This window comes from Salmo trutta, chromosome 23 (genome assembly GCF_901001165.1).
Source record: "Salmo trutta chromosome 23, fSalTru1.1, whole genome shotgun sequence".
NCBI lineage: Eukaryota > Metazoa > Chordata > Actinopteri > Salmoniformes > Salmonidae > Salmo > Salmo trutta.
In genome coordinates this window covers 37083161-37108160 of record NC_042979.1, presented here as the reverse complement: position 1 = coordinate 37108160, position 25000 = coordinate 37083161, and the positions used below count along the sequence as shown (strand labels likewise).

At 44.7% G+C, this 25000-nt stretch overlaps 1 protein-coding gene across 5 annotated transcripts in view; it reads left to right on the top strand.

Annotated features, from left to right (window-relative positions):
* cdk5rap2 (CDK5 regulatory subunit associated protein 2) overlaps positions 1-25000 on the top strand; it is a 64915-nt gene that overhangs the window by 31821 nt on the left and 8094 nt on the right. For 3 of the 5 annotated variants that reach the window (XM_029710117.1, XM_029710112.1, XM_029710115.1), the window contains exons 25-43: positions 205-348; positions 564-670; positions 925-1044; positions 2725-2829; positions 3057-3280; positions 3392-3833; positions 3932-5579; positions 6140-6253; positions 7006-7154; positions 7330-7724; positions 8061-8293; positions 11828-11879; positions 13046-13242; positions 16604-16999; positions 17160-17285; positions 17406-17522; positions 17729-17918; positions 23813-23934; positions 24088-24300. In XM_029710117.1, coding sequence (XP_029565977.1) covers positions 205-348; positions 564-670; positions 925-1044; positions 2725-2829; positions 3057-3280; positions 3392-3833; positions 3932-5579; positions 6140-6253; positions 7006-7154; positions 7330-7724; positions 8061-8293; positions 11828-11879; positions 13046-13242; positions 16604-16999; positions 17160-17285; positions 17406-17522; positions 17729-17918; positions 23813-23934; positions 24088-24300 — 5094 coding nt within the window. The remainder of the gene's footprint in view (positions 1-204; positions 349-563; positions 671-924; positions 1045-2724; positions 2830-3056; positions 3281-3391; positions 3834-3931; positions 5580-6139; positions 6254-7005; positions 7155-7329; positions 7725-8060; positions 8294-11827; positions 11880-13045; positions 13243-16603; positions 17000-17159; positions 17286-17405; positions 17523-17728; positions 17919-23812; positions 23935-24087; positions 24301-25000) is intronic. The other 2 variants (XM_029710114.1, XM_029710116.1) reach the window with 2 other exon arrangements.

The following is a 25000-nucleotide window of genomic DNA, read 5'->3' as shown; positions in this document are numbered from 1 at the left end:
TGGTGCCTAAACACCCTTAGCAGAGATGCCAACTACCGGATGTATCCGGTTTACATGAATACAGCTAATTCAACCTAGCTTCCTTTTCCACCTAAAACCGGATGTGGGAACTCCGCTCAGGCATTTTCTTTTACGCCTGCTACATTAGTGCCTAAAGAACACCCTGGTCCTCCGTCTCTCTCTAACCCAATCATGTCTCTGCAGGGCGCCAGGGCCACGTTGACCCCAGGGAGCTGCAGAGTGTCAGGCATCAGCTGGAGGACGCCCAGCACTGGAACGCCTCCCTGCAGGCCCGCCTCGGAGCCATCAAGAACCGTGGGGGAGGGGTGGGTGCCATCAATGACACTGGTGAGAACCAGGATACTGTACTATCACAAACCCTGACGATGTCTCAGCACATTGACAAGGACAGTAGAGCCGGGATGGGAAACTCGAGGAGACGCTTGAACTGCAGGGTCTCTTTAGAGTGCCTGGGTTCCTTGGTGTTAGTCAGTCACAGACTTAAAGGAGTGTTCCTTTAAATATAAAGTGTATATTGGTAGTAAGTAACTCCTCTGTTCCAGCTGACACCCTGGGTAGTTTCATGGCCGACCAGACGTCCTACATGAGTATCTGTGTAGGAGAGGGGGAGGGCCTGGACCATCTGTCTGTAGAGGAGCTCCGACAGAAGGTCAGCTTTTTACTTGCATTATCACTGCATTATCATACGTCATATTTGATTCATACACGGTCATACTTAATGTTATTTTATTTATACATTATCATACCTCTTTCCTGTAAATAATGTAGTTTTATTCTGGCATCGAGCCGAAGAGCTAAACTGGAGGGAAACACAGTTTTTGTTTCTAAGTATTCAACGCTAGTGGTTAATGCAAGGTGTACATCACTACTGATGAGTTGCTAACGTCATTGTATCGCCTGTAGGTGATGGAGCTGCAGGACTATGTCAGTAGACTGCAGGCTGTGAATGAGGACCTGCAGAGGACGCTCTCATTGACCGAGGGCTCAGACCACAACCTATCACAAAGCAGCTCTGGGAAAGAGGTATGTTCATTTTCAAATCGACCCATTTGGCAGTTACCTTGGCACTTCTGTAGATCATAAATGATTGGAAAAGGGCATTTAATATGGTGGAAATTCTATCAGAGAGGAAGGTTAAGTTATTACTGTATTGTTTCTAGCTGACAGATCCGTGTAGATCTATATGTAGGCTCTTGTGCTTAGTGCCAGTAGTCGATTTGGAATTCGGAGGTATGTTCAGTTCGCTTGAGTGTTTGCTACGTTGCGGAACGGTTTATACTGAACAACATATTTCACAAACATTCTTGAACAGACCGGTACATTTGCTCTTATTTGCTGGGTGTGGCGAGGTGTGGCTTGAAGAAATGAGTGACCTATTTAAAGGGCATTAGCCATATTGACAGCGTTCCCCAAACCCTACCCATTTTTTAAACTGGTTGTTCAGTACAGCATCGTTTCCATTCAATTGAACGTTCCAGAATGTAAAAACGTACTGAATGCAGACCAGAAGTAGTCCTGACGCTCTGGGCAGGGCTTTAAAGTGCGATATACAAAGAAATATTTTGCTGTGAGACCATGAGTTTTATTTTGGGAGCACTGTGCGACTATGAAAAAAGTCTCCCAGGTTATAATTGTTGTAATGAGGCTTCGCTGTACAGTTGTTTCCGCCTAAGAGATTCATTAGCGTCATGGTTGTACCATTACTACAGCGAAAACATCTGGCTTCTAGCCCAACCAGGTCAAAATATCTGACCCACATTTCAGTGGGTCGCTGGGATCTCATTTTACATTCAAAAACCATGTTGTGGGCTGTTCAAAAACTACTTGCGCGTCGAGCCTCGCTACCATTTGTTTACACTTTGTTCAAGCATGTTAGCCCTTTGACTAACTAGCTAACAACCAGGTAACTTCAGCAGTATAACCAAACATCTGGTGGCACAGAAGGAAAGGAAAGGGGATATCTTCTTCAGGAGATCAATGATCACAGCAGTGAATGAACTACAGATCTCTTGCACGTCTTCATCACAAACCTGACGTTTTTAAAGAGACTGTTTAAAATGTTCAAAGAAATGCATCTCAATAGGAAAATAGTGCTTTGTAGAAATCGAATATTCCACAAATGACTGTAAATTCAATGACCGGTATTCGTATCAACATTTTAGCTTTTATAATAAACATATTTACAGCGTTACATATTAGTTTCTAGGGCGATATGTGCTTTAAAAGTAGCTAGAATGTCAATCAATAAAACAATTCTGGTGCTCCTACATTTCATGTGGCGCGTTTTAATTTAGAGCCCTGGGCACAGCTTCATTCAAATCCTCCCTCTAACCTCTTACTGATCTAACCTTTAACCCTGAACCCTCACTGATGTATGTTAGTTTGTTCTGTCTCCTTACCAAACACTTTTACATCTGCAGTACTGTGTCCTATATCTGTTTTACCTCTTAACTAATGCATTATGTCTCTGTAGTATACAGCATTTACCATCTCTTTCCACCCCTCCTAACTCCGTCCCTGTTCTTTCTTATGTGTCCCATGAAACAGTCTTTTCTTACCCCATGCCACATTAGACACGTCGCTGTCACGCCATTCTGCCTTTGCTGTGGTGCCGTGTTGTCTTATGGATTCTGTTCCCTCATTGCATTTTTTTTTCCGTTACAAAGCCATGTGTCACATACGCCTCCCATCCCATTACTATAGCAGCATCTAGAGCGGAGACAGGAGAAAAAGTCACCGCACAGTGACAGAGTCCACAGTGACTCTGGCCAGGACAAAGGGAGCCAGACGGACAGCGGCCTTGGACAGGTAAGCAGGGCTGATTTAAAGATGGGTGATAAGGAAAATAAATGTTTAGTTGTTTTATGAATCTTAAAGAACCATAGCAATTAGAGCACATTAAATATGTGTTGTGGGTATGTTTTTCCTAATCTGAGGAGTTCCTTGGAATTTTGACATGAGAAAGTATACATTGAGCATTATGCCCCATACCACGTATAGTACTTCTCATACACTCTGACAAATTCCCCTTTCAGGTGGTAGATGGAAGGCTGAATGACGGCCACCAATCTGCTGATGTGACTGTGAGCAGTACCCTGGCCCAGATCCAGAGAGGGATATGGCCTCCCTGGTCTTCCAAAGCCACCAGTGAGAGCCAGTCACAGAGCAGCCGGCAGGGAGAGGTGGAGCGGGACAGAGACTGGGAGCAGCTTTGTTCTCTTCTGTCCGACTGTGGGGCCTTATCGGTCAACCACCTCAGGTGAGTCACCTTCATCTACTATCTAATTCCTGTGTTTTAAGGGGGTGGGTACATTTTCACAAGGAGGAGGAAAGCAATTGTGTTTTTCCACTAATAATTATGTGGGTTTAGGGAGGAGCTACAGAGGTTGCGGTCAGAGAATGTGGACCTGAGGGGTCAATTAAAGGAAGAGAAATCCACAGAGTCCAAGGAGAGCGCCGACACCTCGGGCGACATCGATGACGCACAGGGCGACCTCCGCAAGACATTGGAGAGGCTGAGGTCAGAGGCCAAAGGTCACCGCAAGATTATCCAGTTGCTGAAGGAGCAGCTGGAGATGACTGAAGCGGTGGTGGACGTAGAGACCCGGTCGGATAGTCAGCCGGACATGATGGTGACGATGACCCGGGAGATGGAGAGGCTGCGTTTGGAGCAGGAGGGAGGAGCTCATGGTAGAGAGAAACTGCTTGAAGGAGAAGAGAGAGGGAAAGAACATGAAGATGGTCATGCCACACAGGGGAACAGCCACACACAGCCTGCCAAGGGACATTCATATCGCATTGCAAGACATGGGGTAAGTACTGTCATTGAAATGAGAAAGAAACATGAAGTAAAGAGGAGACTTGCACACATTTTAATATTCCTGCTCTGCTGTTTGTTTCTGTATTGCAGGCTGGTGTCAAATCTCGCCTGCCCGTCCCCGTGCGACACAACAAAACAGACACTGCTGGCAGCAGGGAGTCGGTAAACCAGGCATCAGACGAGTTCTCTGAACATCTGAGAGGAGACGTACTACATCAACTAGGCCTGGACCACCACCATGACCAACAAACATCAGACTCCCACAGCTCTCCTAGAGCCGCCCAGCACTGCAGCCCAGGCTCTAACCACAGCAGCACCACTAGGGGGACCACCAGACAGGGCCTGGAGACGGAGTTCCTCCAAGCTCAGGCCCCCACTGACGCTGAACTCCTATCTCAGTTGGAGCTCCTCCACCAGGAGTGCCAGGACAAGGAGCAGCTGATAGACCGTCTGGAGGAGCAGATGGCCGAGTGGGACGAACTTCAGGCCCAGCTCCGGGAGAAAGACCGGCTCAACCGTCATTATATGGAAGCCCTGCAGGCCGCCGAGTCCACCATCACTTATCTTACAGCCTGTAACCTGGACAGAAACAGCCAGGGTGGAGTACTAGGCTCTGGGTCCCCTGGTTCAGAGTACAAACTTCAGAGACAGTGCATTGAGCTCCAGACAGCCCTTGAGGAGAAAGAGAGACTTAACACCCAGCTGGTAGAGTGTCTCAACATGGTCGAGGCGGCCATTGCCTCGCTCCCCGGCACTTCGTCATCCGCCAACGCTCTGGACGGTCATTTGGACCCCCAGGAGCTGTGCACTAGGCTGGAGGCGGCCTTACGGCAGGTCAGTGCTTCTCTTGACCCTCTGGTCCTGAAAACCTCGGTTCCAGGGCCTTCGGGGTGCCCCCTGGGCCTCGACGCGGAGCTGCAGCAGCAAGCGGACTCCCTGCAGGAGGCGGTGTGGGAGCAGAGCCGGCTGAACGAGCTGCAGGAGAGGCTGAGGTCAGCTGAGGAGGCTGTCGCAGCACAGCAGGGCACTGCCAACACTGCCCCCGCAGGCCTGGAGGGCAATTACGGCAGGCAGCCAGAAGAAGATCTAAATGAGTTTCCGAGAGGGAATGAAACGAAGGGACAGAGAGGTTGGGGAAAACATCATGGAAGAAGCAAGTTTGCGTCCGATGAGAAGAGCAGCCTAGGATCTGAGCAGGTTGCCAAGCATCTCTCCGAGTGTCTCAGAGCAGCCGAGTCGGCCATAGGCTCACTCACAGCTCACTGTATCAACACGAGCACTAGCACCTCTACCACGACCAGAGCAGCTCAAACCAGCTCTGACTTACAACAGCAGCTAGACAGACTACAGAGAGCTCTACAGGAGAGAGAAGCGCTGGACGACCTGGGCTCTACCGAACCCACCCACCAACAGATCAGTAGGACCCCCACACGACACACCACTCCTGGGGCTGAAACCCCCTCTCCCCTAGAGCTCCACCATAACATCTGCCTCCTCCAGAAGGCCTTCTACGACCTGCAGGAGGAGAGGGGACGCAGGGAGAGGGAAGCCCAGACAATGGAGCCTGGAGCTTGGGTACCACCACGAGATGTCCAGGCCCAGCTGGAGAGCCTTCAGAAGGCTTTGAAGGAGAGGAAGAGGGCCTGTAAGAGCCTGGAGGAGAAGCTGGCCACGGCTCAGTCCATCATAGCTCTGCAGAACTCCTCCAAGAAGACCAGTCATGTAGCAACACAGAGAGGTAAGGGAACAATAATTGAGGTGAAATTGTTGATAAGATTCATGCATACATTTAAAAATTACATTCCTTCCTACTATTTCTTATATGGCCCTTCGAGCCGGATCTGTTGGCTACTTTGTTTTTCAATATTCATTTAAAGCCCAGATCTAGACAGAACAACAACACAACGTCAGGAATTTGGAATCAGCTTTTTGTTTGAAAATGTTTGTCTTGACATACGTTCTTAGAGGAATGTGTGCAACCTGCACTTTGCTGAGCTGTGTTTTTATAAATGTGCATAGACCTCTATTGCAAGAAGTGCATGTACTGGTGTGTCGAGCATGACAGCCAAGCCTTTCGGTTACTGTTTTTGATGCACTAAAGGGAGCTTCGCATAGCATGACAACGAATGACAGTGACTGGCTCTGTGTAGAATTAAACTACTTCCTGTGTGATTTCAATTGTTACATCAAATATCAACGTTTGACGACACAATCCAAATGCAATGATGACATCACGTCCTAAAGAGAGAACCTGAACCTTCTCTTGTTAACCCCCGCCTGCCTGCGTGTTGCCTCTAGCGCCCCCTCTGGAGCAGGAAGACAAGGGCGTGCAGGTGGACCTGCAAGACCTGGGTTACGAAACCAGTGGCAAGAGTGAGGCCGAGGTGGATAGGGAGGAAAGCAGTAGCACAGGTAGACGACCACGTCTAGACGGAGCATGTCTGTCTGTCTGTCGAGTGGACACTAATAATCACAGTGGTGGAATAGCGTCTGCTGCATGAGGAATGAAAACACTGGGCTGTAAGACTGTTTGATAATAACACCACTGTGCTTTTCTGGTCTGATAGTCACACATCGTCCGAGTGCGTCTCGATAGTCTGACGTGGCTTCCTTTCCTCTCCTTCATCTGCTCTGACATAAAAAGGACTGGACAGGTGAAAGCAGCTCCCGGGCATCCGCCATTTTGTTTTCCTCTAGCCTGTGTTTTCAGGTCAGTGCAGATAGAGGTAAGGAGAAAAGGAGAGGAAGCGACTTTAGACTATTGAGACTCAGCCCTAAAGACTGCATGGGGAATGAACACTGGCCTGGAACATTGTGGTGGTAACTCCACTGTGTTGTATGGGTCTGATAGTCACACAATTTCTCCTATGTGGATTAACCAGGGCACTGACTTGTACCGCACACTTGTGTCTCTGCCTGTCTGTCTCTCGCTGCCTGTATCTCTCCTGCATGCGTGCACTCTGGTTGTTGTACTCTGGAATGGCTTGCTCTATGGGACACTAACTCCTCCTTATTTGACCACGGTCAACTGTAAAACATCGGCACAAAACTGATCCTCTCTCCTTTCACATTGTACCATCTTCGTCAGACTTGCTTATTTTAGGTATATACTGTAGACCCCTGTTTGATCCTTTTGTGTGTGTGGTTGGCGATGATCCCTCCAGATATGCAGCTTGTCCTTGGCAGTGCTAACAGCAGCCTGCCCTGCCTGCTGAAGCAGGACCAGGAGGAGCCCTCGTTCTCCTCCACAGAGAACCTTGACACGGCCTCCAGTGCCTCCTACCCCAGCTCCCCCACTCTCAGCTCCCCCAAGGTACTGCCTCCCTAGTTACTGCTTTTCACATTTTTATTGGACATTGTCCTCGTCCTGTGTTTTGATTTGATTGTCTCTCTTAATCCCTCACCTTTATGCGCTTTCTTTCTCTTTATCCTCCCTCACTTTTGTGCTTTCTTGTTCTATCTCCTCCCCATCCCCCATCTCTCACTAGGTGAGTCTGAAGAGCCTCCAGACGTTTGACTCCTACGGTCTGTGTGAAGACCCAGCCCAGCTCAAGGCCCAGGTGAGGGAGCTGAAGACCCAGCTAGAGAGCCAACACCAGGTCATCCTCCACCTGCAGACCATGCTACGCCGCCGCGCCTCCCTGTCCAGCGAACTGTTGACCGCCACATCTGACTCCCACACTGCCACGGGAGGTCACACGGGCTCCGAGAGGGGGGAGGAGGGTGGGAAGGAGGAGAGGAGCCTGGAGGGAGAGGGGGAGGTGACGAAGGAGAAGATGAAGAGTATGAGCATGGAGCTGGAGAGGGAGAGGAGCGTGAACAGGAGTATGAGCGAGCAGCTGTTGCAGGCCCAGCAGCGGAGTCGATCAGCCTCACCTGCCAGGTTGCTAAGTAGTTGTTTCTTAACTTTCTTCATTATAAAGTACTAAGGATGTTTTTTGACATGGTCAAAAGTTGAACTCTGAATGGCTGTTCAGTTACTATTTCATTGTATTATTATGGACCCAAATTAATGTTTGTTTACAGTTTTTATTTTTTATTTCACCTTCATTTAACCAGAGAGCCCTGGGGTCTAATTTGTGAGGGCAGCTCTCTGCAGTGTATTTGTTTAGAAATTTCCGATAAATCTGTCTATGCAATCTAGCTATTGTCATCACCAGTAAACCTCTCTGTTTGGTTAAAAAGTATTTTTTTAAATGATCCCATCTGTTCCCTATAGGATCGACTCCCTGGTGCAGTCGCAGGCGAGGGAACTGTCCCAGCTGCGTCGTCAGATCCAGGAGAGCCGGGGCCTGGGGGCACTGCATCGGATGCAGCTGGAGAAGCTGTCGCAGGCCTTCGAGGAGTTGCTACAGGCCAGCGACGTGGACTACTACGTGGAAGAGGTGTTCCGAGAGCAGCTGGACAAGAGCCTGGGCGTCTTGGAGAGGCTGGAGGGCCGGCTGGAGAAAGGTAAGCACAACAAACATTGTATGTAGACATTGATGATAGTCATAGTTGACATTGATGATAGTAATAGGATTTTAAAAGCAGCTATACAAACATGTACTAAGGACTCTTAAAACCTCTCTGGGAAATGTGGGACGCTAGCAAAAATCTCATAATTCAAATTTCTCACACATACAAGTATTATACACCATTTTAAAGATAGACTTCTCGTTAATCCAACCACAATGTCCGATTTCAAAGATTAGATTATGTTAGGACAGCACCTAGACAAGAAAAACCACACAGCCATTTTCCAAGCAAGGAGAGGCGTCACAAAAACCAGAAATGCAGCTAAAATTAATCACTAACCTTTGATGATCTTCATCAGATGGCACTCATAGGACTTCATGTTACACAATACATGTATGTTTTGCTCGATAAAGTTGATATTTATATCCAAAAACCCCATTTTACATTGGCGTGTAATGTTCAGAAATGTTTTGCCTCCCAAAACTTCTGGTGAATGAGCACATCAATTTACAGAAATACTAATCATCAACGTTGATAAAATATTCAACTGTTATTCAAAGAATTATAGATACACTTCTCCTTAATGCAACCGCTGTGTCAGATTTCAAAAAAGCTTTACAGCGAAAGCAAACTTTGCAATAATCTGAGTACAGCGCTCCGATATCAAAACAAGCCATACAGAAACCTGCCATTTTGGAGTCAACAGAAATGACAAAAATGACATTATAAATATTCACTTACCTTTGATGATCTTCATCGGAATGCACTCCCAGGAATCCCAGTTCCAGAATAATGTTTGTTTTGTTCGATAAAGTTAATCTTAACCTCCATTTTGTTTGCGCGTTCAGTCGAGTAATCCAAATCCACTGTGCTCACGCAGTGAGTTCAGATGAAAAGTCAAAAAAGTTATATTACAGTTCGTAGAAACATGTCAAACAATGTATAGAATCAATCTTTAGGATGTTTTAATCATAAATCTTCCATAATATTCCAAACGGACGATTCCTTTGTCTTCAGAAATGAAAAGGAACACACCTAACTCTCACGGGAGCTCGTGAGATTGAGCTCATGTCATTTTCTCAGTCATCTGACTCCATATGCTCTTATTCTCTCCCCATTCACAGTAGAAGCATGAAACAACGTTCTAAAGACTGTTGACATCTAGTGGAAGCCTTAGGAAGTGCAAAATGACCCCATTGACACTGTGTATGAGATAGGTAATCACTTGAAAAACTACAAACCTCAGATTTCCACACTTCCTGGTTGGATTTTTTCTCAGGTTTTTGCCTGCCATATGAGTTATGTTATACTCACAGACATCATTCAAACAGTTTTAGAAACTTCAGAGTGTTTTCTATCCAAATCTACTAATTATATGCATATTCTAGCTTTTGGGCCTGAGTAGCAGGCATTTAACTTTGGGCATGCTTTTCATCCAAGCTACTCAATACTGCCCCCATTTCCCAGAGAGGTTAAAGAGCCCATGGCCTCTACAGAATGGAGTCTATTTAGACTGTTCTGAGATGCTCCATTCACCAACCCATTCTGAAATTGTATATTCTTTCATAACTTACTCACCAATGCAGAGATGCGATGTTGGGATTGCGAACATCTGTGAGGGTCTCGTTTTCTTAAAATGAAAGATCAAAGTTGCACTACTTTTGTAGTGTAATACACGTTCTAGCCAAACCACACATCATCATCCAATACCAGATACCCCACACACAGGCCTCTCACCACTTGGCAAGCACGAGAATACAGGCCTCTCACCACTTGGCAAGCACGAGAATACAGGCCTCTCACCACTTGGCAAGCACGAGAATACAGGCCTCTCACCACTTGGCAAGCACGAGAATATTATATCACGGTATTTAAAAAAAGAAATGTTTACGTTATGACGATATTTTACGGTACTTGAGTAAAAGTAAAGATACGTTAATAGAAAATGACTCAAGTAAAAGTGAATGTCACCCAGTAAAATACTACTTGAGTAAAAGACAAAGTATTTGGTTTTAAATATGCTTAAGTATTAAAAGTAAATGTAAATTATAAAATGTACTAAAGTATAAATCATTTCAAATTCCTTATATTAAGAAAACCAGATGGCACCATTTTCTTGTTTTATTTTATTTACAGATGGCCAGGGGCACACTCCAACACTCAGACATAATTTACAAACAAAGCATTTCTATTTAGTGAGTCCTCCAGATCAGAGACCGTAGATGACCAGAGATGCTCTCTTGACAAGTGTGTGAATTGGACCATTTTCCTGTCCTGCTCAAGCATTCAAAATGTAACGAGTACTTTTTGGTGTCAGGGAAAATGTTCCAATTCATGTAAAAAGTACAGTATTTTCTTTAGGAATGTAGTAAAGTAAAAGTTGTCAAAAATAGTAAAGTACAGATACAAAAAACCCCGACTTAAGTAGTACTTGAAAGTATTTTTAAGGGGGACCCTATAAGCTTTGGCTACAGTGCATGTTCTCTCTTAGCTACTTCATGTAGCTAATATATTCTTGCTTTGCATATTCGTCTTTGATTAAGAAGATACTGTTGCACAAACAACATGCTGATTTAGGTCTACACCATCACTGATATTATCAGGCTGTATTAGCTAGCTACGTTTGCTCTTACTCAGTACATTTATTAGCTAGCTGTTAGCATTAGTGGCTAACAATTAGCATCACACAAGATTTAGGTCCACTTGTTAAGAAAATACAAACTAGCTGTTTGCTGATGTATGCTGATGTAAGAAACAAACTGATAGTGTCATTATAGAACACTAGTGGATTTATATTAAGAAGCAAAGTGAAAACAGCATTGTTATCATCAACATTGTTGCATGTGCTACATTGACCATGCAGACTGAATGCAAGTGTGAAAGGGGGCGTGGCTAGGTCTGTGTGGAAAGTGGCACACAGAGAAAGAGCGGAGCAAGATGACTCCAGTAGCCAAGGAAACTATAAAAATTGACATTACACTTGGCATATCACGTTTAACAAACCAAACATTCAAATACCGGTATAGAAGGTAAAGTAAAAACCTAAACCGGTCACAGCATTAATACCGGTATATCATAAAATATCATAAAATATGATATACCGCCCAGCCCTAACAGACGGTCCAAAATGTTGTCAAGTGTAAGGTGGCTTCTGAATAGCAGCTGTGTTTAGTTAAATAAACAATCTGCAATTGCTACATACATTTAAAAAAAAATGTAATTATATGTACCCATTGATTGTTGAAGAATATAACTTATAAATAGCTCATGAGCTTAGTTTAACTGTCGTACCCCATCAGAACCAAAAATATAAGCTTGTTTTACTCCCATTGTTTGTAAATAAACACTATTTAGATGTCATGGGGGGATCACCATTATGGTGTGATCACCATAAGGACACAGCACATAGTCTACCTGAAGAGGTTAGGAGAGAAAAGAGGGGGCGGAAATAGACAGATAGAAGAGAGTGAGGTGTGATCGACTGAAAGAGACAAGCCTTTCACCATCCCTCTCTCTCCCTGTGTCTAGGAGACACTCAACTGGATAACGAGGACGGGGCAGCACTGGAGCTGGCGCAAAGGTGTGTGTGTGTGTGTGTGTGTGTGTGTCTCCCTTCCCACACAAACACCCTCCATCACAAATGGATCCTTTTTAGCCTTTTTATGTGAGATGTATGTTTTCCAGCATAGACAGCCCTGACTGTATCTGTTAATTTTTACCTTTATTTAGCTAGGTTATGAACAAATTCTTATTTTCAATGACAGCCTAGGAACAGTGGGTTAACTGCCTTGTTCAGGGGCAGAACGACAGATTTTTACCTTGTCAGCTCGGGGATTCGATCTTGCAACCTTTCGGTTACAAGTCCAACGCTCTAACCACTAGGCTACCTGCCACCCCAAGAGAGTCCAACGTTTCTTCTACCTCAGCTGCTTAAAACACTCACATTTCACGGACATCCATAGGCTTACAGCTGTCTTACTCAACACTGTGTGGTTGTGTCAACTTTGTCGACATTTAGAGGAATATTGTCTCTTCACATTATTACTGGACAGCCACACCTTGCTCCATCAGGAGTTGCAGTACCTGCAAAGTGACAGGGAGCTACAGCAGCCAGACAGCCCTGCTGCTACCAGGCTGAAGCAGGGGATAGAGTACTTGCGGCTGCAGCTAGAGGGCGAGAGAGAGCTGCTGCAGCAGCAGGTCTGCTTCCTGGTCCAACAGAACCAGAGTTTGGCCGAGTGTGCCAGGGAGCAGCTAGATTTGTGAGTGGCCGGTCACCAAGAGGGATTCTGCGAGGTTGGAAGCATGAGTTTGCTGTGAACTCTTCTTGACTTATGACTCTTTCGACATGTCTTCCTTCAGCTGGTTATTTCTTTTGGAATGTTTCGAGACCTGTCAAAATAGACCCTTTCTAGATAGTAGGCTTTTCGTTCTTGGTATGTTGTGTTTTGGGTCCTCTGTGTGTGTTTTTCTGAGTTTGCTGTTCTCTCAACAGACATCTACAGTCATGTGAAAGAAACACTTCTCTCTGAGGCACTCACCCCCCTCTTTCTGACAGTGATTTTTAAGTGTTTTTTCACTATTTTGGACTTTGTTTCGGACTACTTCAGACTGTGTGGAAGAGGCCTCCCCCGTGGCCTTATAACCTGCTCTAACTCTCCCTTTCTCTCTCTCCCCGCTCTGGCTCTCTCTTTCCCCGCTCTGGCTCTCTTTCTCGCCCGCTCTCTCTCTTATTTCCTCTCCCAGGCTGTCTAAAGAGTTACAGGAGAAGACCCGTCTGGTCCAGAGTCTACAGATTCAGCTGCGAGGCCAAACTCCTAGCAGCCACCACAGCTCAGACTCGGACCTGTCGGACAGGGTCTCTAACCAGGCCACAGCCTCCTACCACAACAGCCCCACCCTGCCAGCCTGCAGCAAACTCCATGGCAACCAGGCCTATCATGGTAAGAGATCATCAAGCTACTAGTTATGACATGCTGAACAGACAAAATAACTTAATGCTGTTGTATTATGCCACGTGTAGCTGAAAACCCAGACAGTTTTCAGTTCATCATCAAAGTTGTATGAAATGGACAATGTCAAGAGTTGTCAGTTGTTCAGAATGAGCTCAACCGATGTTCCCAGACTTGCTATCGGGTGCAGGGAAGCAGAGAAAGGTCCATGCTAAAGAGAAGCCACTCTTTGAATGTCACCCAGGTCCGGTCACTGTCCCCGAGTCTCTCCTTCTTCCTCTGTTTTTTGCCAGGGTCGCATTTATTACACAACGGAAAACGTTTAAAAACTTTGTTGCAATGGAAAATGAAAATGAGCACTACTAGTCCAACTAGTCCCTCCCTGTTTCAGATTGTTTTCTTCCATTCGGTGCCTAATGAATACGAACCAGGTGTGGTATGTGAGTAGTGCAGAGTAGAGGTCGACCGATGATGATTTTTCGACGCCGATACCGATTATTGGAGGACCAAAAAAAAGCCGATAACGATTAATCGCCCGTTTTTTACACTTATTTTTATTTCTTTATTTATTTGTAATAATGACAATTACAACAATACTGAATTAACACTTATTTTAACTTAATATAATACTTCAATAAAATCAATTTAGCCTCAAATAAATAATGAAACATGTTCAATTTGGTTTAAATAATGCAAAAACAAAGTGTTGGAGAAGAAAGTAAAAGTGCAATATGTGCCATGTAAGAAAGCTAACGTTTAAGTTCCTTGCTTAGAACATGAGAACATATGAAAGCTGGTGGTTCCTTTTAATGAGTCTTCAATATTCCCACTTAAGAAGTTTTAGGTTGTAGTTATTATAGGAATTATAGGACTATTTCTCTCTATATACGATTTGTATTTCATGTTCTTATAGGCACTTTAGTATTGCCAGTGTAACAGTATAGCTTCCGTCCCTCTCCTCGCTCCTACCTGGGCTCGAACCAGGAACACATCGACAACAGCCACCCTCGAAGCAGCGTTACCCATGCAGAGCAAGGAGAACAACTACTCCAAGTCTCAGAGCGAGTGACGTTTGAAACGCTATTAGCGCGCACCCCGCTAACTAGCTAGCCATTTCACATCGGTTACACCAGCCTAATCTTGGGAGTTGATAGGCTTGAAGTCATAAACAGCGCAATGCTTGAAGCACAGCGAAGAGCTGCTGGCAAAACGCACGAAAGTGCTGTTTGAATGAATGCTTACGAACCTGCTGCTGCCTACCACCGCTCAGTCAGACTGCTCTATCAAATCATAGACTTAATTATAATATAATAAACACACAGAAATACGAGCCTTAGTTTCCAGATTCGACCATATTAATGACCTATCATCTCGAAAACAAAACATTTATTCTTTCAGTGAAATACGGAACCGTTCCGTATTTTATCTAACGGGTGGCATCCCTAAGTCTAAATATTCCTGTTACGTTGCACAACCTTCAATGTGATGTCATAACTACGTAAAATTCTGGCAAATTAGTTCGCAACGAGCCAGGCGGCCCAAACTGTTGCATTTACCCTGACTCTGCGTGCAATGAACACAAGAGAAGTGACACAATTTCACCTGGTTAATATTGCCTGCTAACCTGGATTTCTTTTAGCTAAATAAGCAGGTTTAAAAATATATACTTCTGTGTATTGATTTTAAGAAAGGCATTGATGTTTATGGTTAGGTACAGTCGTGCAACGATTGTGCTTTTTTCACAAATGCGCTTTTGTTAAATCATCCCCCGTTTTGGCGAAGTCGGCTGTCTTTGTTAGGAAGAAATAGTCTTCACAGTTCGCAACGAGCCAGGCGTCCCAAACTGCTGCATATACCCTGACTCTGTTGCAAGAGAAGTGACACATTTTCCCTAGTTAAAAGAAATTAATGTTAGCAGGCAATATTAACTAAATATGCAGGTTAAAAATATATACTTGTTTATTGATTTTAAGAAAGGCATTGATGTTTAGGGTTAGGTACACGTCGGAGCAACGCAGGACAGGCTAGATAAACTAGTAATATCATCAACCATGTGTAGTTAACTAGTGATTGATTGATTGTTTTTATAAGATAAGTTTAATGCTAGCTAGCAACTTACCTTGGCTTCTTACTGCATTCGCGTAACTGGCAGGCTCCTCGTGGAGTGCAATGTAAAGCAGGTGGTTAGAGCGTTGGACTAGTTAACCGTAAGGTTGCAAGATTGAATCCCCGAGCTGACAAGGTAAAAATCTGTCGTTCTGCCCCTGAACACGGCAGTTAACCCACCGTTCCAAGGCCGTCATTGAAAATAAGAATGTGTTCTTAACTGACTTGCCTAGTTAAATAAAGGTGTAAAAAAAACGGCCAAATATACTGATTTCCGATTGTTATGAAAACGTGAAATCGGCCCTAATTAATCGGCCATTCCGATTTAATCGGTCGACCTCTAGTGCAGAGTTAAGCTATTCTGGGCTGGTGCCGGATGAATTTTTAGGTCTCCATTAAATATGGATATTGTTCCCCTCTGGCGGCCCAGCCGGGTCCGTGGCGTTGAGATTGCCTTTGAATCCCAGTCAGTCTAATGGTACTTATTTTCCACTCAGGCCCATTGTGGACCAGTCAGGGATCTCGAAAGGACGAATAGGGCCAGCCAAGGGCAGTACGGGTGTCCGATTACACCCATTACTGTGTTCTCCCCCCTCCCCTCCTCTCCCTCCATCCCCTCCCCTCTCTCCACTTAGACCTGCATTATTTAGTAGTACCATCTATCTGGTTTAATCTTCAAATTGTGTTTCGCTTTGAGTGTGGACAAAGATCGATGATGTGTTGTGGGAGGACAGGTGAGAGGAGAGGAGGGCTACTGAAGAACTCTCCTTTAGCTTAGTCCTGCGGCACTGCAGATGCTAGCGTGTTGCAGTTTTTTACTCATAGGGCTCCTTCCTGAGTGTTGGGCGAAGTGTTCATAGGCCAGGCTAACTTGGCGACAAGTTTGTTGTGCGTGGAGACTAAGCTAACGGGGAGCATTCTATAGTATTAGTTTGAAGGGGCTAGGCTAGGCTAACCATCAGAGCTGTCATTAAGCCAGTCACTGTAGGTAGCGAGGCCAACTCTGATACCATGGATGTAAAGGAGGAGAAAGTGGAACCAAATTACATAATTCGAGGCTGGTGGAAAATGGCACTTGATGCTACCAAAGATGAATGTATGGGTACATAGGGATATTGTGTGGACTGAGATTATAGTTTTTCTCTCTAGGATTTTGTTTGAGAAATATTTAGGCTACGTCGCACAAAGAAAAATGTTGTAAATAACTTGTTCAAATTTCCTCTAATCCTATACTTCATCCATTCAGCAATGAAAGAGTCCAATGGGGGCTCAACGTTGGCTCCAGAGTCTACAGCCCAGCAGACTGGGGGCGTGGCTAAGGATGGGGGTGTGTCTGTCCCTGGGGTAGTTTCTGGACATAAAGGGAGAGCCAGGCAGCTCCAGGGCCTGCAGAGAGAGAATGGGCGCCTGGTGGAGCAGCTGAGGAGCAGCGAGGAGCTTAACGCTACGCTGCGCAGCGAGCTGGACCTCCACCGCTCTATCCTGGTCCAGGGGATCTCCACGCCACTACACACCCAGGGAGAGGGGCTGGGGCAGAGCCAGGGACAGGCTGGGGGGTCACCACAGAACAGGGAGGACCAGAGGGGAGAGGGACACCCAGCCTCACAGCAGGATCCTACCCAGCTACGCAGCATGAACCCAGGTACAGAGCCAGGAGTGGGTGGTGATCGTCACGTCTGAGTGGGGATTATAGGCCTGTAGTTGTTTCTAATGGTATGTTCATTGGATCTGTGTGTGTTAGTGACACTTGTCCTCACAAGGTTAGAAAAACGTGTGTGTATTTTGACTGACATTGTTGTCAGACCTGTTAGCAGAGCACCTGTTGGAGATCAGAGCCCTGAGACAGCGTCTGGAGGAGACCATCTACAACAACGACCGGCTCAGAGAGCAGCTGGAGAGAAGACTGGGCGAGGTGGAGAGAGACCCAGGTACACACACCTCTACCTCGCTCTCTCTATGTTCATATTTGCATAGTCACACTGACTGGCTGAGATGGATACTCACACAGAGCATATTGTGTTTGACTTCCTCCTCAATGATGAACTTAGCAGCCACCAACATCTTCATCCACGGTACGGAGGAGCAGGGCCAGCTGACCAGCGAGCTGCGGTTCCTCTGGGGACAGAACCAGGCCCTGAAGGAGCAGCTCAACCTGGGCTCCAGAGGTACCACTAACGAGTAGCCGCTTTCCCCACATACTAGTGTGTTTGTGATTCCTGAATTGATTGATCCCACAACATGGGCACTGCTAGCATCATGCTCTTACCAACTGAGCCACAAAATGTCCCCAATATAGCAGAGGGAGAATAATAGCCCATTTTGTTGTCCATCCTATTAATATTATATTTAAATATTATTATGATCTCTCCAGACAAGCAGAAGGAGAACGAGAAACTGCGTGAGGCGCTGGCCAGACGGACGGTCAAGCTGGAGCAGAGCAGGAAGGAGTGTGAGGTCCTGAGACAGGAACACAAACGTCTTCAGGACCGCCTGGACAGGAGCATCCTGGAACACACACACCTCCAGGACACACTGCACTACAGCCGCCAGGAGATCCACAGGTAATATACAGACACACACACACACACACACACACACACACACACACACACACACACACACACACTTCCAGGACACACTGTGTCCAGGACACACTACAGCCGCCAGGAGATCCACAGGTAATATACAGAAACACACACACACACACACACACACACACACCTCCAGGACACACTACACTACAGCCGCCAGGAGATCCACAGGTAATATATATATACACACACACACACACACACACACACACACACACACACACACACACACACACACACACACACACACACACACACAGGAAAAGCACGTTTGTAGTGATTCATATGTTGATGATGTAAATAATATTTTCTGGTCTGTGGTGTGTAATTTTATTTAACCTTAATTTAACTAGGCAAGTCAGTTAAGAACAAATTGTTATTTACAATGACGCCCTACCAAAAGGCCTTCTGCAAGGACAGGGCCTGGGATTAAAAATAAATAAATGCAATATAAATATAAGACAAAACACACATCACAACAAGAGAGACAACACTACATAAAGAGAGACCTAAGACAACAACATAGCAAGGCAGCAGCACATGACAACACAGCATGGTAGCAACATAACAACAACATGGTAGCAACACATGGTAGTAGCACAAAACATGGTACATACATTATTGGGCACAGACAACAGCACAAAGGGCAAGAAGGTAGAGACAACAATACATCACACAATGAGGAGCAACCAGAAGCAACACTTGACACATTTATGAAATTGCTTATTCCAGTTACTAATAAGCACGCACCCATAAAGAACATGACTGTAAAAACTGTTAAATCCCATTGGATTGTTGAGGAATTGAACAATTGTAAGGTTGAGAAGGATGAGGCAAAAGGTATGGCAAATAAGTCTGGCAGCCCAACTGATTGGAAAACGTACTGCAAATTAAGAAATTGTGACTAAACTCAATAAAAATGAACTATACTATGAAATAAAGATCAATTATATAAAGAATGATAGTAAAAAGCTACGGGCACCTTAAATGAAATCTTGGGGGAAAAAGCCAACTCGGCTCCATCGTTTATTGAATCAGATGGCTCATTCATCACAAAGCCCACTGATATTGCCAACTACTTTAATGATTTTTTTCATTCGCAAGAGAAGCAAACTTAGGGATGACATGCCAGCAACAAACGCTGACACTACACATCCAAGTATATCAGACCAAATTATGAAAGACAAGAATTGTACTTTTGAATTCTGTGAAGTCAGTGTGGAAGAGTTGACAAAATGATTCTTGTCTATCAACATTGACAAGCCACCGGGGTCTGACAATCTGGATGGAAAATTACTGAGGATAATAACAGACAATATTGCCACTCCTATTTGCCACATCTTCAATTTAAGCCTACTAGAAAGTGTAGGTCATTCCGCTACCCAAGAATGGTAAGCCACATTTACTGGCTCAAATAGCCGATCAATCAGCCTGTTACCAACCCTTAGTAAACTTCTGGATTTTTTGGGGGGACCAGATACAATGCTATTTCACAGTAAACAAATTGACAACAGACTAAGCGTGCTTATAGGGAAGGGCACTCAACAAGCACAGCACTAACACAAATGACTGATTGGCTGAGAGAAATTGATGATAAAATTGTGGGGGCTGTTTTGTTAGACTTCAGTGCAGTTTTTGACATTATCGATCATAGTCTGCTGCTGGAAAAACATATGTGTTACGGCTTTACACCCCCTGCTAAAATGTGGATAAAGAGTTACTTGTCTAACAGAACACAGAGGGTGTTGTTTAATGGAAGCCTATCAAATATAATCCAGTTAGAATCAGGAATTCCCCAGGGTAGCTGTTTAGGCCCCTTTGCTTTTTCAATTTTTACTAACGACATGCCACTGACTTTGAGTAAAGCCAGAGTGTCTATGTATGCGGATGACTCAACACTATACACGTCAGCTACTACAGCGACTGAAATGACTGCAACACTTAAAAAGAGCTGCAGTTTCAGAGTGGGTGGCAAGGAGTTCACTCTAAATATTTCTAAAACTAAAAGCATTGTATTTGGAACAAATCACTCATTAAACCCTAAACCTCAACTAAAACTTATAATGAATAATGTGGAAATTGAGATGACTAAACTGCTTGGAGTAACCCTAGATTGTCATGGTCAAAACATATTGATACAGTAGTAGCTAAGTTGGGGAAAAGTCTGTCCGTAATAAAGCGATGCTCTGCCTTCTTAACAACACTATCAACAAGGCACGTCCTACAGGCCCTAGTTTTGTTGCACCTTGACAACTGTTCAGTCGTGTGGTCAGGTGCCACAAAAAAGGACTTAAGAAAATTGCAATTGGATGTACACAGAGCTAATATTAATAATATGCATGTCAATCTCTCTTGGCTCAAAGTGGAGGAGAGATTGACTTCATCACTACTTGTATTTATGAGAGGTATTGCATGTTGAATGCATCGAGCTGTCTGTCTAAACTACTGGCACACAGCTCGGACACCCATGCATACCCCACAAGACATGCCACGAGGTCTCTTCACAGTCCCCAAGTCCAGAACAGACTACGGGAGGCACACAGTACTACATAGATCCATGACTACATGGAACTCTATTCCACATCAAGTAACTGATGCAAGCAGTAAAATTAGATTAAAAAACACCTTATTGAACAGCGGGGACTGTGAAGCAACACAGACGCATGCATACACACACACACGATAACATACACACATACACATGGCTTTAGTACTGTAGATATGTGGTAGTGGTGGAGTAGGGGCTTAAGGGCACACAGTGTGTTGTGAATGTATTGTAATGTTTTTAAAATTGTATAAACTGCCTTAATTTTGCTGGACCCCAGGAAGAGTAGCTGCCGCTTTGGCAGCAGCTAATGGGTATCCATAATAAATACAAATACAAACTCCTAAATACACACACACATACACACAGGGTGCATAAACACACACTCACACAGGGCACATCATACTCAACACACATACACACACACAAACCCCAGGTGGAAATGGAGAGGAGAGGTGATACTGCTGTGGAGAAGTAGACTCCTGGTATTGGGTGTCATCCTCACTCAACTGTGTCACTGGGAGACCAAGGTCATGAGTCACCAAGGTCATGTAAGCCAGGTATTCCCAAACTGGGGTAGTGTTTTTTTTTCTTCCCCATTTTCAAACAGTACATTTATATTTTCCAACGGGGCTATACATTTGGGTGATTTATTTTTATTTTTTTCTTGCCTGTGTACCCTCGTTTCACTGCCAAAAATAAAGTTAAACCATCTAGTGTTCAGTTAAATAACAACACAATGTCAAATACAGGTAACCTAGTCAAATAATTAACGTCCAATCACATTTACCGTTACTCTCTCGCAGGAAACCTTCACTCTTGCGCAGATATTTAGAAACTAAACATGACAATTTGAAAAAAATAAGCCACAGGAGTTTTTTGAGCGAGAATAAAGACGACTTTCGAGTAGTAAGACATGTACAAAAGCAACAGATACCATTCATAAGAAGGGGCTAGGAGCATCTTATGGTGAGCTACCGAGTGGCTAGGACAGGCAAGCCCCATGCTATTGAGGAGGACTTAATTCTTCCTGCTGCCGAGGATATGGCTGGGACAATGCTGGGGGAAAAGGCCAAAAAAACTATACAGACAATGACTTCATCAAACAACACTGTTTCACGACACATCAGTGACATGGCAGGAGATGTTTTGAAACAATTACTGCTTCGCATACAAGCCAGTGAATTCTATGCGTTACAGCTGGATGAGTCAACAGACGTGGCGGGCCTGGTACAGCTCCTGGTATATGTCTGTTACGTTTATGGGGGGTCAATTGACGAAGACATCCTCTTCTGCAAACTACTGGAAACCAGGGCAACATGAGAGGATATTTTTAAAGTACTGGACAGCTTTGTGACATCAAATGGACTTTGGTGGTCAAGATGTGTTGGTATCTGTACTGATGGTGCAAAAGCCATGACACGGAGACATCACGGAGTGGTAACGCGCGTGCAATCAGTTTCTCCCGACGCCACTTGGGTACACTGCAGCATCCACAGAGTGGCTCTTGCTGCCAAGGGAATGCCTGACAGCTTGAAAGATGTTTTGGACACAACAGTGAAAATGGTTAACTTTTTTAAAGCAAGGCCCCTGAACTCTTGTGTATTTTCTGCATTATGCAATGATATGGGCAGCGACCATGTGAGGGAGAAAAAAGTATTTGATCCCCTGCTGATTTTGTACGTTTTCCCACTGACAAAGAAATGATCAGTCTATAATTTTAATGGTAGGTTTATTTGAACAGTGAGAGACAGAATAACAAAACAAAAATCCAGAAAAACGCATGCCAAAAATATTATCAAATGATTTGCATTTTAATGAGGGAAATAAGTATTTGACACCTCTGCAAAACATGCCTTAGTACTTGGTGGCAAAACCCTTGTTGGCAATCACAGAAGTCAGACGTTTCTTGGAGTTGGCCACCAGGTTTGCACACATCTCAGGAGGGATTTTGTCCCACTCCTCTTTGCAGATCTTCTCCAAGTCATTAAGGTTTCGAGGCTGACGTTTGGTAACTCGAACCTTCAGCTCCCTCCACAGATTTTCTATGGGATTAAGGTCTGGAGACTGGCTAGGCCACTCCAGGACCTTAATGTACTTCTTCTTGAGCCACTCCTTTGTTTCCTTGGCCGTGTGTTTTGGGTCATTGTCATGTTGGAATACACATTTTCAATGCCCTGGCTGAGGGAAGGAGGTTCTCACCCAAGATTTGACAGGACATGGCCCCGTCCATCGTCCCTTTGATGCGGTGAAGTTGTCCTGTCCCCTTAGCAGAAAAACACGAGATGGCTAAATAAAGAGCAAAATTATTGATTATTATTTGTGCCCTGGTCCTATAAGAGCTCTTTGTCACTTCCCATGAGCCGGGTTGTAACAAAAACTCACATTCATTCTTATGTTTAATAAATGTATCGTATTGTGTGTGTGTGTGTGTGTGTGTGTGTGTGTGTGTGTGTGTGTGTGTGTGTGTGTGTGTGTGTGTGTGTGTGTGTGTGTGTGTGTGTGTGTGTGTGTGTGGCATGCTTACAGTGATGGCAAAAACAATATTTGAGAATGTGCTGACCCTGGTGCATTTCTGTTCATTTCTATTGAGCACAAAATGATCTAGAGGGGGTACGTAGCTGGAGGTGAAATGTTTGAAGGGGTACGGGACTATAAAAAGTTTGGGAACCACAGATGTAAGGGATACCACATTAGTGTGTTCTCAGGTTGCAGAGTGTAATGGTGTCAGTAATGATGATGTGTAATGTGTTGGTTATGGTAATGATGAACGTACAATGTCATGCAATTGGTTAATTTGTGTACTTTCAAGTTGCATGGCAAGATTGAAGTGCTGATTTTCTCAGTGTATACTGTGACTGGTCTCTGTCTTGTCTCCGCTAATGCAGTGTAGATGTGACGTGTTAGTCGCTGGTGCAGTGTAGATGTGATGGTAAATGTGGGTGTTTCGTTGGGTTGCTACTGGGGCGGCAGGTAGCCTAGTGGTTAGAGCGTTGGGCCAGTAACCGAACGGTTGCTGGATCGAATCCCCGAGCTGACAATGTAAAAATCTGTCTTTCTGCCCCTGAGCAAGGCAGTTAACTCACTGTTTCCCGGGCGTTGAAGATGTGGATGTTGATTATGGCAGCCCCCCGCAGCTCTCTGATTGAGGGGTTGGGTTAAATGTGGAAGACACATTTCAGTTGTACAACTGACTAGGTATCCCCAATTCCCTATACTGTGTGTGTGTGTGTGTGTGTGTGTGTGTGTGTGTGTGTGTGTGTGTGCGTGTGTGCGTGCAACTTGCTTGTATACCCGTCCTAAACGTGTGTTCCTCTAGGTTGCAGTGTGAGGTGAAGATGCAGAGACAGCAGCTGTCAGACAGTCAACACCTCCTCCAGTCTCTACGTGTGGAGATGCAGGTCTACGAACAGATCAACACTGGGACACACAAGCACACAGGTAGTGTCCTACAAGCACACAGGTAGTGTCCTACAAGCACACAGGTAGTGTCCTACAAGCACACAGGTAGTGTCCTACAAGCACACAGGTAGTGTCCTACAAGCGCGTGCACCAACACTTGTCGCTTAGTTGTTTCTGACATTCCCTCTCTAGAGTCCAGTGGTACAGCCCAACAGTCTGGTCCTGGGTCTGGGTCGAACCAAGTGGACCTGGGGGAGCTGCTGTCAGAGATCCGCCACCTGAGGCTGCAGCTGGAGAGGAGCATCCAGACCAACACATCCCTGAGGCAGAGACTGGAGGAACAGCTGCTCAGAGGTCCCAACCGCCCAGATACCATCAATATCAACTATCTACTGGCTACTTCAGGTACAGTGAGCTCCAGAAGTATTGGGACAGTGACAATATTTTTGTTGTTTTGGCTCTGTACTCCAGCACTTTGGATTTGAAATGAAACAATGACTGAGGTTAAAGTGCAGACTGTCAGCTTTCATTTGAGGGTATTTTTATCCATATCAAGGGAACTCTTTAAGAAAGAACAGCACTTTTTGTAGATGTGCAAAATATAAATGTTTTGTCATAGAAATTAATGGTAAATTATGTATTGTCATTTTGGAGTCACTTGTATTGTAAATAAGAATATCATATATTTCTAAACACTTCTACATTAATATGAATGCTACCATGATTAAGGATAGTCCTGAATGAATCGTGAATAATTATGAATGAGAAAGTTAGAGGCATAAATATCATACCCGCCCATGTTATTGTAATGGTGAGAGGTTAGCATGTCTTGGGGGTATGCTAACCTCCCATGTTATTGTAATGGTGAGAGGTTAGCATGTCTTGGGGGTATGCTAACCTCCCATGTTATTGTAATGGTGAGAGGTTAGCATGTCTTGGGGGTATGCTAACCTCCCATGTTATTGTAATGGTGAGAGGTTAGCATGTCTTGGGGGTATGATATTTGTGCGTCTAAAATGTTTCTCTCGTCATTTATTCACGGTTCATTCAGGATTATCTATAATCATGGTAGCATACACATTAATGTAGAAATATATATTCTTAT